This window comes from Podarcis melisellensis, assembly GCF_964234715.1.
Source record: "Podarcis melisellensis genome assembly, chromosome: 4".
NCBI classification, from domain to species: domain Eukaryota; kingdom Metazoa; phylum Chordata; class Lepidosauria; order Squamata; family Lacertidae; genus Podarcis; species Podarcis melisellensis.
Genome location: NC_138531.1, coordinates 104251150 through 104263955, shown reverse-complemented (window position 1 = coordinate 104263955; position 12806 = coordinate 104251150). Strand labels below are relative to the sequence as shown.

At 38.9% G+C, this 12806-nt stretch overlaps 2 protein-coding genes across 7 annotated transcripts in view; both read left to right on the top strand.

Moving 5' to 3' along the window:
- The window catches only part of LOC309369153 (uncharacterized protein), a 33436-nt gene extending 27941 nt beyond the window's left edge, over positions 1-5495 (top strand). The window contains exon 3 of the mRNA XM_081909886.1: positions 3222-5495. Coding sequence (XP_081766012.1) covers positions 3222-4900 — 1679 coding nt within the window. The 3' untranslated portion in view covers positions 4901-5495. The remainder of the gene's footprint in view (positions 1-3221) is intronic.
- The window catches only part of LOC309369084 (uncharacterized protein), an 86943-nt gene that overhangs the window by 14865 nt on the left and 59272 nt on the right, over positions 1-12806 (top strand). The window lies entirely within an intron of this gene.

Sequence of the window (12806 nt, the reverse complement as noted above, 5' to 3'; positions counted from 1 at the left end):
TTTGTCTTTTTTTATTTGCCAAGCCAGCAGTTTTCCGCATTTATTTGCTGATTCAAATGTCTTTTGTCTCATCTGTTTAATTTTCCATTTCTATCATTTTCATATATTGTACTTGATCCTCTTTCAGGATCTCCTGCAACTTTGGTTTCACTCTCAGTTTCTTCTCTCCTTCCTTTATTTTCTCCAAAATCTTGTCTTTTTTCTCATTTTGAACTCTCTTCTTAATCTCATTCTGTTGTATCAAAAATCCTCTCATAACCGCTTTGCTTGCGTCCCAAATTACTCTTTTTTCAACAGTGGTGTTCATATTTATCTCAAAATAATCTCTCAAAGTTTTTTGGGCCTTCTTTGTCACTTCTTCGTTCCTGAACAAAGTGTCATTCATCCTCCATCTGAAGGAACCAGTTGGTGTTAGTTTTAGTTCCATTTTCACAGCATTATGGTCGGAGCAAGTTTTAGGGCAAATTTCCACCTTTCTAGTCTTCGGAGCCAGCCCTCTAGTTACCCAGATTTGGTGAATTCTTGTCCATGTCATTTTGGCCTCAGAGAAGAAAGTTCCCTCTCTTCCCAAGGGGTTCTTCATTCTCCAGATATCAACCAAATCCATATTGTCAGTCATATCGAAAAAGGTTTTTGGTAGTCTACCATCCTTGGTAACTACCTGTCTCTGTGCCTTGTCCATATTTGTAGACACCACTCCATTCATGTCCCCCATCAGAATCATATTATAATCCATATAGTCCATCAAAGTCTCATGTAACTTTTTAAAAAATTCCGATTTTCCTTCGTTTGGTGCATAGATACCTACTATCAGAAATTTCTCTCCTTGCGATTGGATTTCAATTGCAACAAATCTTCCTTGGTCATCTTTAAATAGAAATTTGGGTGATAGGCTCTCCTTTGCATAAAGTACTACTCCTCTTTTTTTAACTTTGTCTGATGAGATAAATTCAAGTCCCAATCTTTTATTACTCAATACTTTCCTGTGTAGCCTTATCACATGTGTTTCTTGTAGACAAATCAAGTCCAATTGTTCTTTTTTCAATAAATGAAAGACTTTCCCCCTTTTTCCGGGGAGTTCAGTCCATTAACATTCCAACTTAATGCTTGCAGTGCCATGATGTAGTTACTTTGATTTTCCTCCTACTGCACCCAATTCTTGCTCTTGTTCTGTTGGTGGTGTTGGTATCACTTTCCCTGGGCTGTCCAGTCCAAAGGGTAGTGTTGCTATGTCCAGTATTGGTGATCTTCCGTCCAGTACTTTCTCTGATTCTCTGTCCGGTGGTCTTCTGTCCACTCCTGGCTCTTTTCCAAGTTCCTTCTGCAGGTCTTCTTCGTAATTACTCAGAAACTTTTCTTTGTCCTCAACTGATCTTATTTTTATTTTCCTTCCTTTAAAACTAAAGGATAGGCCTTGGGGAAATTCCCACCTGAAAATGATTCTGTTCTTTCTCAGCAGGACAACCAGATCTCCATAACTGGACCTAAGGTCCAAAAGATGTTTCGGGATATCTTTGAATATTTCCACTCTTGACTGCTGTATTACCAAGGTCTTCTGATAGTGCCTACCCAAAATTTTATCTCTCTGTTCTTTAGATCGGAGAGTAATCAAACAGTCTTTTACTCTATTCTTCTTCCCTCCTCTTCCAAGTCTAAAGGCACTCACAATTTTAAATTCTTCTTGTTCCAAATCCAAATCCCAAAACTCTGCAAATTGCTGCGTGAGAAAGTCTATCAAACGATCCTTCTCCAATTCAGGTACAGCTCTGATCCTCAAATATGACTATTTTTTCCCTTAAGCTCAAACATAGAAAGCATCAACTTGTGGTCCTCAAGTTGCCTCTGCAGATCTGGGACTCTCTGTGTTTCCAATTGTGTTACCTTAATTTCCACGGCAGCAACTTTTTCCCTGGCTTCCTCTGCAGTCTGTTGGATCGAAGTAGATTCCTGTATCAGTTTCTGAATAGTTTCTATGTTAGCACTCACCTTTTGTCCCAAGTTATCACTGCCTTGCCGTGGCAAAGGGGCTTGAAGAACTCAGAGAAGCTATGAACTATGCCGAGCAGGGCACCCAAGATGAACAGGTCATAGTGGAGAGTTTTGACCAAACGTGATCCACCTGGAGGAGGAACCGGTAAGCCACTCCAGTATCCCTGCCAAGAAAACTCCATGGACAAAGACAACAGGCATGTAAAAGTTATTTATACTTTCTATATTTAAATCAATTTTAATATTTCCAGCATTTGTAGCATCCACTTTCACATTCGTTGCATCTGCCTTCTTATTGAGTTGCTCCAAAGATTCATTTATCTTACCTAATGCAATTGCTAAAGCTTCTTCTGATGACATTCCCCTTGGTTTAGATTGTGTCAGTACGGCTGCAGGTGGAACAGAAGGACCAGATGTTGATGCTCTTCGCAAGGAATTCCCAGATCTTAATGTTTTGTCTGGGAATGACAAATCTACTTTTTCTTTCCCATCTGCCATAGCACTTAAAAAGTCCAAGGTCAGTCCCACAGTCACAGAGTTTTATCTTACAAGTGGAAAATTCCCCTGAACCAGCTCTTGTAACAGTTTCAGAAGCTTCCTCTAGGGGGAAACAAACTTAGTTGCTCTCTAAGGTGCTACTGGAAGGAATTTTTTTATTTTGTTTTGACTAAAGCAGATCAACATGGCTACCTACCTGTAACACTGACAAAAGTCATCCTAAGCAAGTTGTGCTTCCTTTTTCTGGTTATTTTGCTATAACTTTTGATTAAGTTCACATAATTGAACAAACTTTGTTTCATTACATTCTTGATTAAATTATCTTTCCATTGATAAATAATTTCACGATATTACTCCAAAAGAAGTGCTGTTGTTATGAGCCGGTGTTATGAGCCATAAAACCTCTGAAATACACCTTCCCCCAGAAGGCTTCCACAATTTTACCACTGTTGTTGTTTAGTCGTGTCTGACTATTCGTGACCCCATGGACCAGAGCACGCCAGGCACTCCTGTCTTCCACTGCCTCCCGCAGTTTGGTCAGACTCATGTTTGTGTCTTCGAGAATTTTACCACTACTGTATATCAAATAAAGGAACATTCAACAACCCATCAGAATCTAATAATAAATATGTTGGTTAATGACAAACAACAAAGGTAATGAACACTCACCCAATTCCCTTCAGTTCTTCTTGATTTGTTCCTGAGGCTCTAATCCCTTTTTGTCTCCACTGCAGATTGTGATGAATTGGAAATCGAGAACAAAGGTGACCACAACAACATCCCCAGAGAGGAGAAGCCACAGAAAAATTTGGAGTGTGGAGAGAGATGCAGTCACAGTTCGCATTCTACATCCCATCAAAGAAATCTCATCGGAAAGAAACCCTATCAGTGCATGGAATGTGGAAAGAGCTTCAGACAAAGCTCCTCTCTTACTTCCCATCAAAGAATTCATACAGGGGAGGAACCCTATCACTGTGTGGAATGTGGAAAGAGCTTCAGAAAGAGCTCTGACCTCACTTGCCATCACAGAATTCATACAGGGGAGAAACCCTATCAGTGCGTGGAATGTGGAAAGAGCTTCAGACAGAGCTCCCATCTCACTGCCCATCAAAGAATTCATACAGGGGAGAAACCCTATAAATGTGTGGAATGTGGAAAGAGTTTCAGTCAGAGTGCCAGTCTCACTTTCCATCAAAGAATTCATACAGGGGAGAAACCCTATCAGTGTATGGAATGTGGAAAGAGCTTCAGTATGAGCTCCCATCTCACTTCCCATCAAAGAATTCATAAAGGGGAGAAGCCCTATCAGTGCGTGGAATGTGGAAAGAGCTTCAGTCAGAGCGCCAGTCTCACTTCCCATCAAAGAATTCATACAGGGGAGAAACCGTATCAGTGTGTGGAATGTGGAAAGAGCTTCAGTCAGAGCACCAGTCTCACTGCCCATCAAAGAATTCATACAGGGGAGAAACCCTATAAATGTGTGGAATGTGGAAAGAACTTCAGTCAGAGCGCCAGTCTCACTTCCCATCAAAGAATTCATGCAGGGGAGAAACCCTATCAGTGTGTGGAATGTGGAAAGAGCTTCACTGAAAGCTCCAAACTCACTTCCCATCAAAGAATTCATTCAGGGGAGAAGCCCTATCAGTGTGTGGAATGTGGAAAGAGCTTCAGTCAGAGCGCCAGTCTCACTTCCCATCAGAGAATTCATACAGGGGAGAAACCCTATAAATGTGTGGAATGTGGAAAGAACTTCAGTCAGAGCGCCAGTCTCACTTCCCATCAAAGAATTCATGCAGGGGAGAAACCCTATCAGTGTGTGGAATGCGGAAAGAGCTTCACTGAAAGCTCCAAACTCACTTCCCATCAAAGAATTCATTCAGGGGAGAAGCCCTATCAATGTGTGGAATGTGGAAAGAGCTTCAGTAGCAGCTCCTCTCTCACTAAGCATCGAAGAATTCATAGAGGGGAAAAACCCTATCAGTGCATGGAATGTGGAAAGAGCTTCAGTCAGAGCTCTGATCTCAATTCCCATCACAGAATTCATACAGGGGAGAAACCCTATCAGTGCATGGAATGTGGAAAGAGCTTCAGTATGAGCTCCCATCTCACTTCCCACCAAAGAATTCATACAGGGGAGAAACCCTATCAGTGTGTGGAATGTGGAAAAAGCTTCAATAGTAACTCCAGTCTCACTTCCCATCAGAGAATTCATACAGGGGAGAAACCCTATCAGTGTATGGAATGTGGAAAAAGCTTCAATAGTAACTCCAATCTCACTTCCCATCAGAGAATTCATACAGAGGACAAACCCTATCAGTGTGTGGAATGTGGGAAAAGCTTCAGTCAGAGCGCCAGTCTCACTTCCCATCGAAGATTTCATACAAAGGTTGGAAAAACCATCATACAGCTTTAGGAGACAGGCAAATCAGCACCTTTTAAACCAGGCCTTTGGCTGATTGACATGTAATGTCCTTTTCAAATGTGGTGGGGAGGAGGGGTTACAGATGTGTATTGTGTTTTTATATTGTGCTTTTATGTTGTGACTGTCCTTAGACCTGTGGCTGTAGAGATTAGGAGCCAACTTCGAGGCCAAGGGGTCTTTGTCCCCCAATAATATATTTGAGGGGGCCACCCCCCAGTTGGTAGGCATCAACATTCCAATGGCATGCATGCATCATGTGATTGATTGTGCTAGGCGGGCCTTACCTGGCCCCCACCAATATTTTATTCAATTCAGCACCACATAAAGACATAAATCACCTTCCTTTGCACGTGTTCCAACTTGTCATTATCCTTATTTATTTTCATCTTTAAAATTTATGTACCCTACATCTGAAGATTTCACACTATAAACATACAGGATGAAAGCATGGCTTTCTCAAAAACGTGTAAAGCCAGAGAACTAGAGAGAACCAACTAAGTTCTCAGTGTCACGTTTCATCCTACAAATGCAACGTGGGAGGAACCTTCTCTTCATACTCTGACGAATTGTGTCCTTTTTCCTGTACCCCCCCATGCAAGAGAAAAGAGAAAAAAAGAAAAGAAGGGAAAAAAACAAAAGAGAAAAAACACACAATACTGTGCAAAACACAGCCTAAACACATGAACCTAAACACATTAAACTAAACAAAACAAAACCCTATCCCCAACCCTAACCCTTAATAAAACAAAACAAAAACAGTTTAAAAACATACATCACACCTTTTCCATATTCTATCTTTCATTCCCTTGTTTCCTCGACCTCCTCACACCTCCCTTTTTGTATTCCACTTCTATTAATTGTTTCAGCAAATCCTTTCCATCTTTCTCTATTTTCTATCATATTCTAAATATCTTAACATATTTTTTAACCTTATTTTCCATTAAAACTAAAATACTTATATATGCTTATCTCCTTATAACATTTCTGCTAAGGCCATAAAGTTTCATTCCACCATTTTTCTATCACTCATTAATTTTACAGTATTTTTATATATAAACTTTAAATTTTCCAATCTTCTTCCACCATCTCCTCTCCCTGGTTTCGGATTCTGCCAGTCCTTTCCGTCAATTCCATATAGTCCATCAACCTGGAGATCTTATGTCCGAGGCTCTTAACTCTTTTCCAAGTCCCTTCTGCAGGTCTTCTTCATATTCTTTAATGCTAACGAGCAGATCTCCGGAAGACTCCAACCTAACAATACTTTTATTCCTTCTGGACAGGTCAGCCAAATTTCCATAGTTGAAGCTAAGGTCCCTAAAGTGTTTCAAGACATGTTTCAAACTCCCAGAAGTCAATTAATCCCTGCATAGAGGGATCTTTCCAACTTTCCTTCTTCAGTCCAAGCAGAGTTCTGATCCTCAAAATCTTGACTTTTTCTAGATTCAATCATAAAAGGCCTCCACTTGTAGTCCTCAATTTGCTTCTGTAAGACTGAGGATCCCGCTTGTATCACTTTAGGTTCAACAACAACAGCTTTCTCCTTCTCCACAACTTGTTCTGCCAAAGTAGATTCCTGTACCAAGTCCTGAATTGTTTCTGTATTGGTGCTCACTTTTTGTCTCAAATTAGTCACTTTTTGTTCCAAGTTGTCAATTTTAAAAAACATGTCATCTGTCTTCTTATGAAGCTGTTCCAGCGAACAGCTTATCTTACATAATGCCGTCACTATGGCTTCTCCTATCAACATTTTGAATGGTTCAAGGTCAATCTCTGGTTCTCACAATTTCTTATCTCACAGCTGGCGATTCCCCAGTTACACTCCTGTAACAGTTTCAAAAGCTCCCTCTAGAGGGAAACAGTCTCCACTTGTATCAATCTTTTCAAACACAACTCAAGCCATAAAGATAGTTTCAATTTTTAGTTACTTTTCCTCCTTTTTAAACGCAGAAGAGGACAATAGAAACAGTATCTTTCTTTTGTTTAGCTAGCTGTCAAATACGTCCTGTTCGCAGTCAATGAACTCTCCCAAAACTTCACTCTTTCTAGCAGCCCTTTTCCAGGTTCAGAGCAGTGGTAATTTGATTTTTCACTCTCTCCTGCAGGCTCGCTAAGTCCAAAATTTCCCCCCTCTTCTCCTGCCTCCAAGGGGGGTTTTGTAATTTTAACCGATGGAAATTTAATCCTTTGCCAAAAGCTTTCAAAGATTTTAGCTTGTAACGTCTTTGCTTCAATCTATTTACAAAAGGGGAAGGCGAACTTCCTGTTTAAGACCTTCCCGTTTTGGTGCCAAATTAAGGTATTTAAAGATCCAATTTTCCGTTCTGCTCACGGGTAGTTGTTTAAAATCCAATTGTCCACAGGAAAAAGTCAGCGCTCTCCGGCAACAGCAATGCGGCTTCACTCCGTGAAAGAAGCAGTCAATTCGAAGCACCGCGCCACTCACCCCACGTCGCTCCAGATCCCCTAAACAGGGTTTCCCCGCGAGTAGGGGAGGCGCAAAAGGTGCCAGCCGAATCCCAAGTTCACAAGCTTCTCCCGCTTGTGATTTCATTTTTTAAAAAAGATATTTATTAAAATTTTCCAATTTAATACAGAAAGAAAAGACAACAGACAAAAAAGCAAAAATACACAATTAAACAAACAAAACAAAACAAATATAATTCCCATTTCTTATTTCCATTACCTTGTATCCCGGACCTCCTCTCACCTCCCCCTTTTGTATTCCAATTCAGATTCTTAATTCAGCAAATCCTTATTATAACTTAATATAACTTATTTTAGCTTGTTGTTCAACCTTTACATTACAGCTGGTAACCATTTAATTTCTGTCCAACATCATTCTAACATTCATTAATTTTGCAGTATTTCTGTAAATAGTCTTTAAATTTCCTCCAATCCTCTTCCGCCAACTCTTTTCCCTGGTCTTGGATTCTGCCAGTCATTTCTGCCAATCCCATGTAATCGATCAGCTTCATCTGCCATTCCTCCATAGTGGGTAAATCTTGTGTCTTCCAATATTTTGCGATAAGAATTCTTGCTGCAGTTGTTGCGTACATAAATAAAGTTCTGTCCTTCTTTGGTACCAATTGGCCAGCCATGCATGCCACCCGAAGACATTATTAAAGCCTTCCAAATCCAAAATGTCTGTGTCCTCAAGAAGCAGCCAATCTTTCAACCAGCAGAAAGCTGCTGATTCATAATAAAGTTTGAAGTCCGGCATGGCAACCCCCCCCTTTCCTTTACATCAGTTAATATCTTAAATTTTATTCTGGGTTTTTTGCCCTGCCAGACAAATCTAGAAATGTCTTTCTGCCACTTCTTGAAACAGCCCATCTTGTCCACAATTTGCAATGTTTGAAACAAAAACAACATTCTAGGCAATACATTCATTTTTATAACATAAAGCTTCACATTTGACCATATTTCTAAATCTCTTTTCACTTCTGACCAGCATTTTTCATAATTATCTTTAAATAAATTCACATTTTTTGCTGTCATCTTAATCTGAAACCTTTCTTTTTCAATTGATGTTAAATTTTTCTCTAAAACTTTAGTTTTTGACTTGTTCAATTTGAATCCTGCCACTTGACCAAATTCGTTAATTAGGTCTAAAACCCTTTTCGTACTAGATTCTGGCTCCTGTAATGTCAAGACTAAGTCATCTACAAATGCTCTCAACTTGTACTGTTTGGCTCCGACCTGTATCCCTTTAACCAACTGGTCCTTCCTGATCATGTTCAGCAAAACCTCCAAAACCGATATAAAAAGCAATGGGGAAATTGGGCACCCCTGTCGTGTCCCTTTTTCTATCTTAAATTCATCCGTAACCACATTATTTACAATTAATTTTGCTTTCTGTTCAGAATAAATTGCACCTATACCATTTTCAAACCCTTGCCCTACCCCCATCCCATGTAAATTCCTTTTCATAAAACTCCAAGAAATATTATCAAAGGCTTTCTCCGCATCCACAAATATAAAAACTGCTTTCGTATTTATAGTTACAGATAGGTAGCCGTGTTGGTCTGCCATAGTCAAAACAAAAAAAATTCCTTCCAGTAGCACCTTAAAGACCAACTAAGTTAGTTCTTGGTATGAGCTTTCGTGTGCATGCACACTTCTTCAGATACACAGGTTCGTATTTATATTCACTTCTAATTTTTCCAAAATGTCAATTATATTCCTCAAATTATCAGACAGATGCCTTCCCGGGAGAAAGCCTGCTTGGTCTTTATGAATCTCTTTCATCAATACTTTTTTCAATCTTTTAGCCAAAATATCAACAAAAATTTTGTAATCCACATTTAATAAGGATATGGGGCAGTAGTTCTTAAGTTGAGTCTTTTCAGTCTCTGTTTTCGGTATAAGCGTAATGTATGCTTCTTTCCATGACTCTGGCGCCCTTTTCCCTTCCAAAATCTCATTGCAGACTTCCTTCAAAGGTTGTATTAAATACTCCTTCAAAAATTTGTAGTACCTGGAAGCCCATCCGGTCCTGGAGACTTGCCCAGTTGCATGCTTTGAATGGCACCTTCTAATTCCTGTTCTGAAATTTTATAGTTCAACATCAATTTACTTTCTTGTGAAATTTTTTGTAATCCATTTGCCTTTAAAAAACATTCTATGTCTATATCTTTCTGTGGCCCTTGTGAATATAGTTGTTTAAAGTACCTTTGAAAGCAATTTCTGATCTCAGTTGGGTTATGTATGTTCTTCCCTTCCACCTCTAAATTTGTAATGGTATTTAATTTTTGTCTTTTTCTCATTTGCCAAGCCAGAAGTTTCCCACACTTATTTGCCGATTCAAAAGTCTTTTGTCTCATTTGTTTAATCTTCCATACTATTTCTTGATTCATCAGTTCCGTATATTGCGTTTGAAATAATTTTATTTCTCTCAAAATCTCTTGTGACTTTGGTTTTACTCTCAATTTCTTTTCCCCTTCTTTTATTTTCTCTAAAATTTTATCTTTCTTCTCATTTTGGCTTTTCTTCTTTATTACATTCTGTTGAATCAGGAACCCTCTCATAACAGCTTTACTTGCGTCCCAAATTATTCTTTTTTCAACTTCAGTATTCATATTTATTTCAAAATAGTCTCTCAAGGTTTTTTGGGCCTTTTTATAAACTTCTTCATCTCTGAATAAGGTGTCATTCATCCTCCATCTAAAAGAGCCAGTTGTTATTTGTTTCATCTCCTGGTCGGAGCAGGTTTTTGGGCAGATTTCCACTTTCTTTATCTTTGGTGCCATCCCTCTAGTTATCCATATTTGGTCGATTCTGGTCCATGTCATTTTGGCTTCAGAAAAGAAGGTTCCCTCTCTTCCCAGAGGGTTCTTTACTCACCAAATCCATATTGTCAGTCATTTCAAAAAAAGTTTTAGGTAGTCTACCATTGTTGGTGACTACCTGTTTTTGTGCTTTGTCCATATTCGTAGATACCACTCCATTCATATCTCCCATCAAAATTAAATTGTAATCCAAATGTTCCAGTAAAGTCTCATGCAACTTCCTAAAAAATTCAGATTTTCCCTCGTTCGGAGCATAAATTCCAACTACCAAAATTTTTTCTCCTTGATGTTGAATTTCGACTGCCAAATATCTTCCTTGTTCATCTTTAAAAATTAATTTCGGTAAGAATCTCTCCTTTACATATATCACAACTCCTCTTTTTTAAACTTTGTCCGATGAAATAAACTCTTGTCCCAATCTCTTATTAATAAGTAATTTCCTGTGTTGCCTCATTACATGTGTTTCTTGCAAGCAAATCAAATCCAATTGTTCTTTTTTCAATATATGAAACACACTTCTTCTCTTTCGAGGGGAATTCAGTCCATTACAGTTCCAACTTAGGAGTTGCAGAGCCATGATAGGATTACTTCGTTTCACCTCCCACTGCTCCAAGTAGTTGCTCTTCTTCTGTCGGTGGTGTTACCTTCTCTGGGCTAGGGAGTCCAAATGGTAGATTTACTATGCCCAAAAATCCTTTTTCCAGTGTTTTTGGCACTTCTTCTGATTCTGCATATTTCTGAAGATGTTCTCCGTAATCTTTCAGAAACTTGTCTTTGTCATTTACTGTTCTTATTCTTATTTTCCTTTCTTTATATTTAAACGATAGGCCTTGGGGAAATTCCCAGCTGAAAAGTATCTTATTTCTTCTCAACAGAACCACGAGATCTCTATAGTATATCCAAAATGTGTTTTGGAATATCCTTAAAGATCTCCACAAATGAATCTCCAATTTCCAAAGTTCTTTGGTAGTGCAAATTTAAAATTTTGTCTCTTTCTTCTTTCGTTCGCAAGGTGATCAGGCAATCTCTTACCCTGTTGTTCTTCTGTCGTGCCCCAATTCTAAAAGCACTCACAATCTTAAATTCTTCCTTCCCCAATTCCTCTTGCCAAAAATCTGTAAATTCCTTTGTAAGAAAGTCCGCCAGATTCTCCTTCTCACTTTCAGGCACCGCTCTAATTCTCAGATTTTTCTCCTTAGCTTGCAATTCTGTACAAGACAGTGCCAGAACATGATCCTCCAATTTCTTATATGCATGTAAAACCTTCTCCTCAGCAGCAGATGCAATCTGTTTTGCTTCCTCAGCTACTTTCCGAGTCGTAGCTGATTCCTCAATTAATTTTTCAATAGATTCTGTATTAAAAGTCACTTTCTTTACCAGATCATTGATACTTGCTGTATTGACATCAATTTTTGCTGATGCTGCCACCACCTGTTTTTTTTGTATCAACCACTTCTTTTGCTAAATTTTCCAAACAGTCATTTATTTTGCTAAGTGCCTGGGTTAATACATTGTCAGTTGACATAGTTTTTGATTTAGTCTGTGTGGCAGCTGCTCCTCCTGTTACTCCTGGGGTTGAAGGCCTTCGCTGATGGTATGTTTTGCCTGACCTGGTATGATATGCTGAGTCTAGTTTTTCTTTACCATCTGCCATAGCCCTCTCATAAGAATTCAAGGTCGATCCCACGCCTGGGAGATTTGTTAAAAATTTGTTTTGAGAAGGAATTTTCCAGTGGCGTAGTTGTAATTGCAAGAGAGGAATTTTCCAATGTTATTGCAACAATGTCACTTTTCTCTAGGGGGACAACTTCAGTTTGCCATCTTTAGCAACAAATGTAATCTTTACAAAGCCCCCCCAGCCTTTCAGAGCTACAATTTCAGAGTCCCAAATAGCTACTGTGAAACCCTAAAAAGGTTTCTTTAAATTCAGAAGAAGTCCAGAAACACTGTATCTTTTTCGCAGAGTTACATAGAGGTCTTAATTTTCCCCTTCAAGTCAAGTTCCTTTCAAAAGGCAGTCCGTTTTCAGTGCTTTGAGACAGCAGATTTAACTTCAAACTCCACTTTTCATGCAGGAATAAAGCTTAAATCTTCCCCCCTCCGCTCCTGCAAACTCAGGGGGAGACCACTTTTTGGTGTTGGATTTTATATCTTTTCAAAGAAGAGTCTTTCAGGGTTTCCGCTTTGTAAGTCTCTTTGCTTTGTTCTATCTACAAGCAGGGGAAGCAGACTCCCTTTTTTGTATTCTAGTTCTGTTAGATATTTCAGCAAATCCTTTCCACCGTATTTTTATCTTAATAGTTTATCTTAATATATTATAGCTTTACATTCTGGCCTGTTAACAATCCACTTTTACTTAATCCTTTATAGCATTACTACTAAAACCACATAGCTGCATTGGAATCTAACAATTCTATTTCTAATTTTGATTTTTCCACCTGGAAGCCAATTTTCTTATCCAGATTATAAGCCTCCCTTATTTGATAATAATGAAGCCAATCTCGCACTTTATCTTTTAGTTTCTCAAAGCTCTGCAATTTCAATTTATCTCCTTCTCGTTCCAAAATCTCCCAATATTTCGGCCTTTTGGCCTCCATATTGAGCTTTTT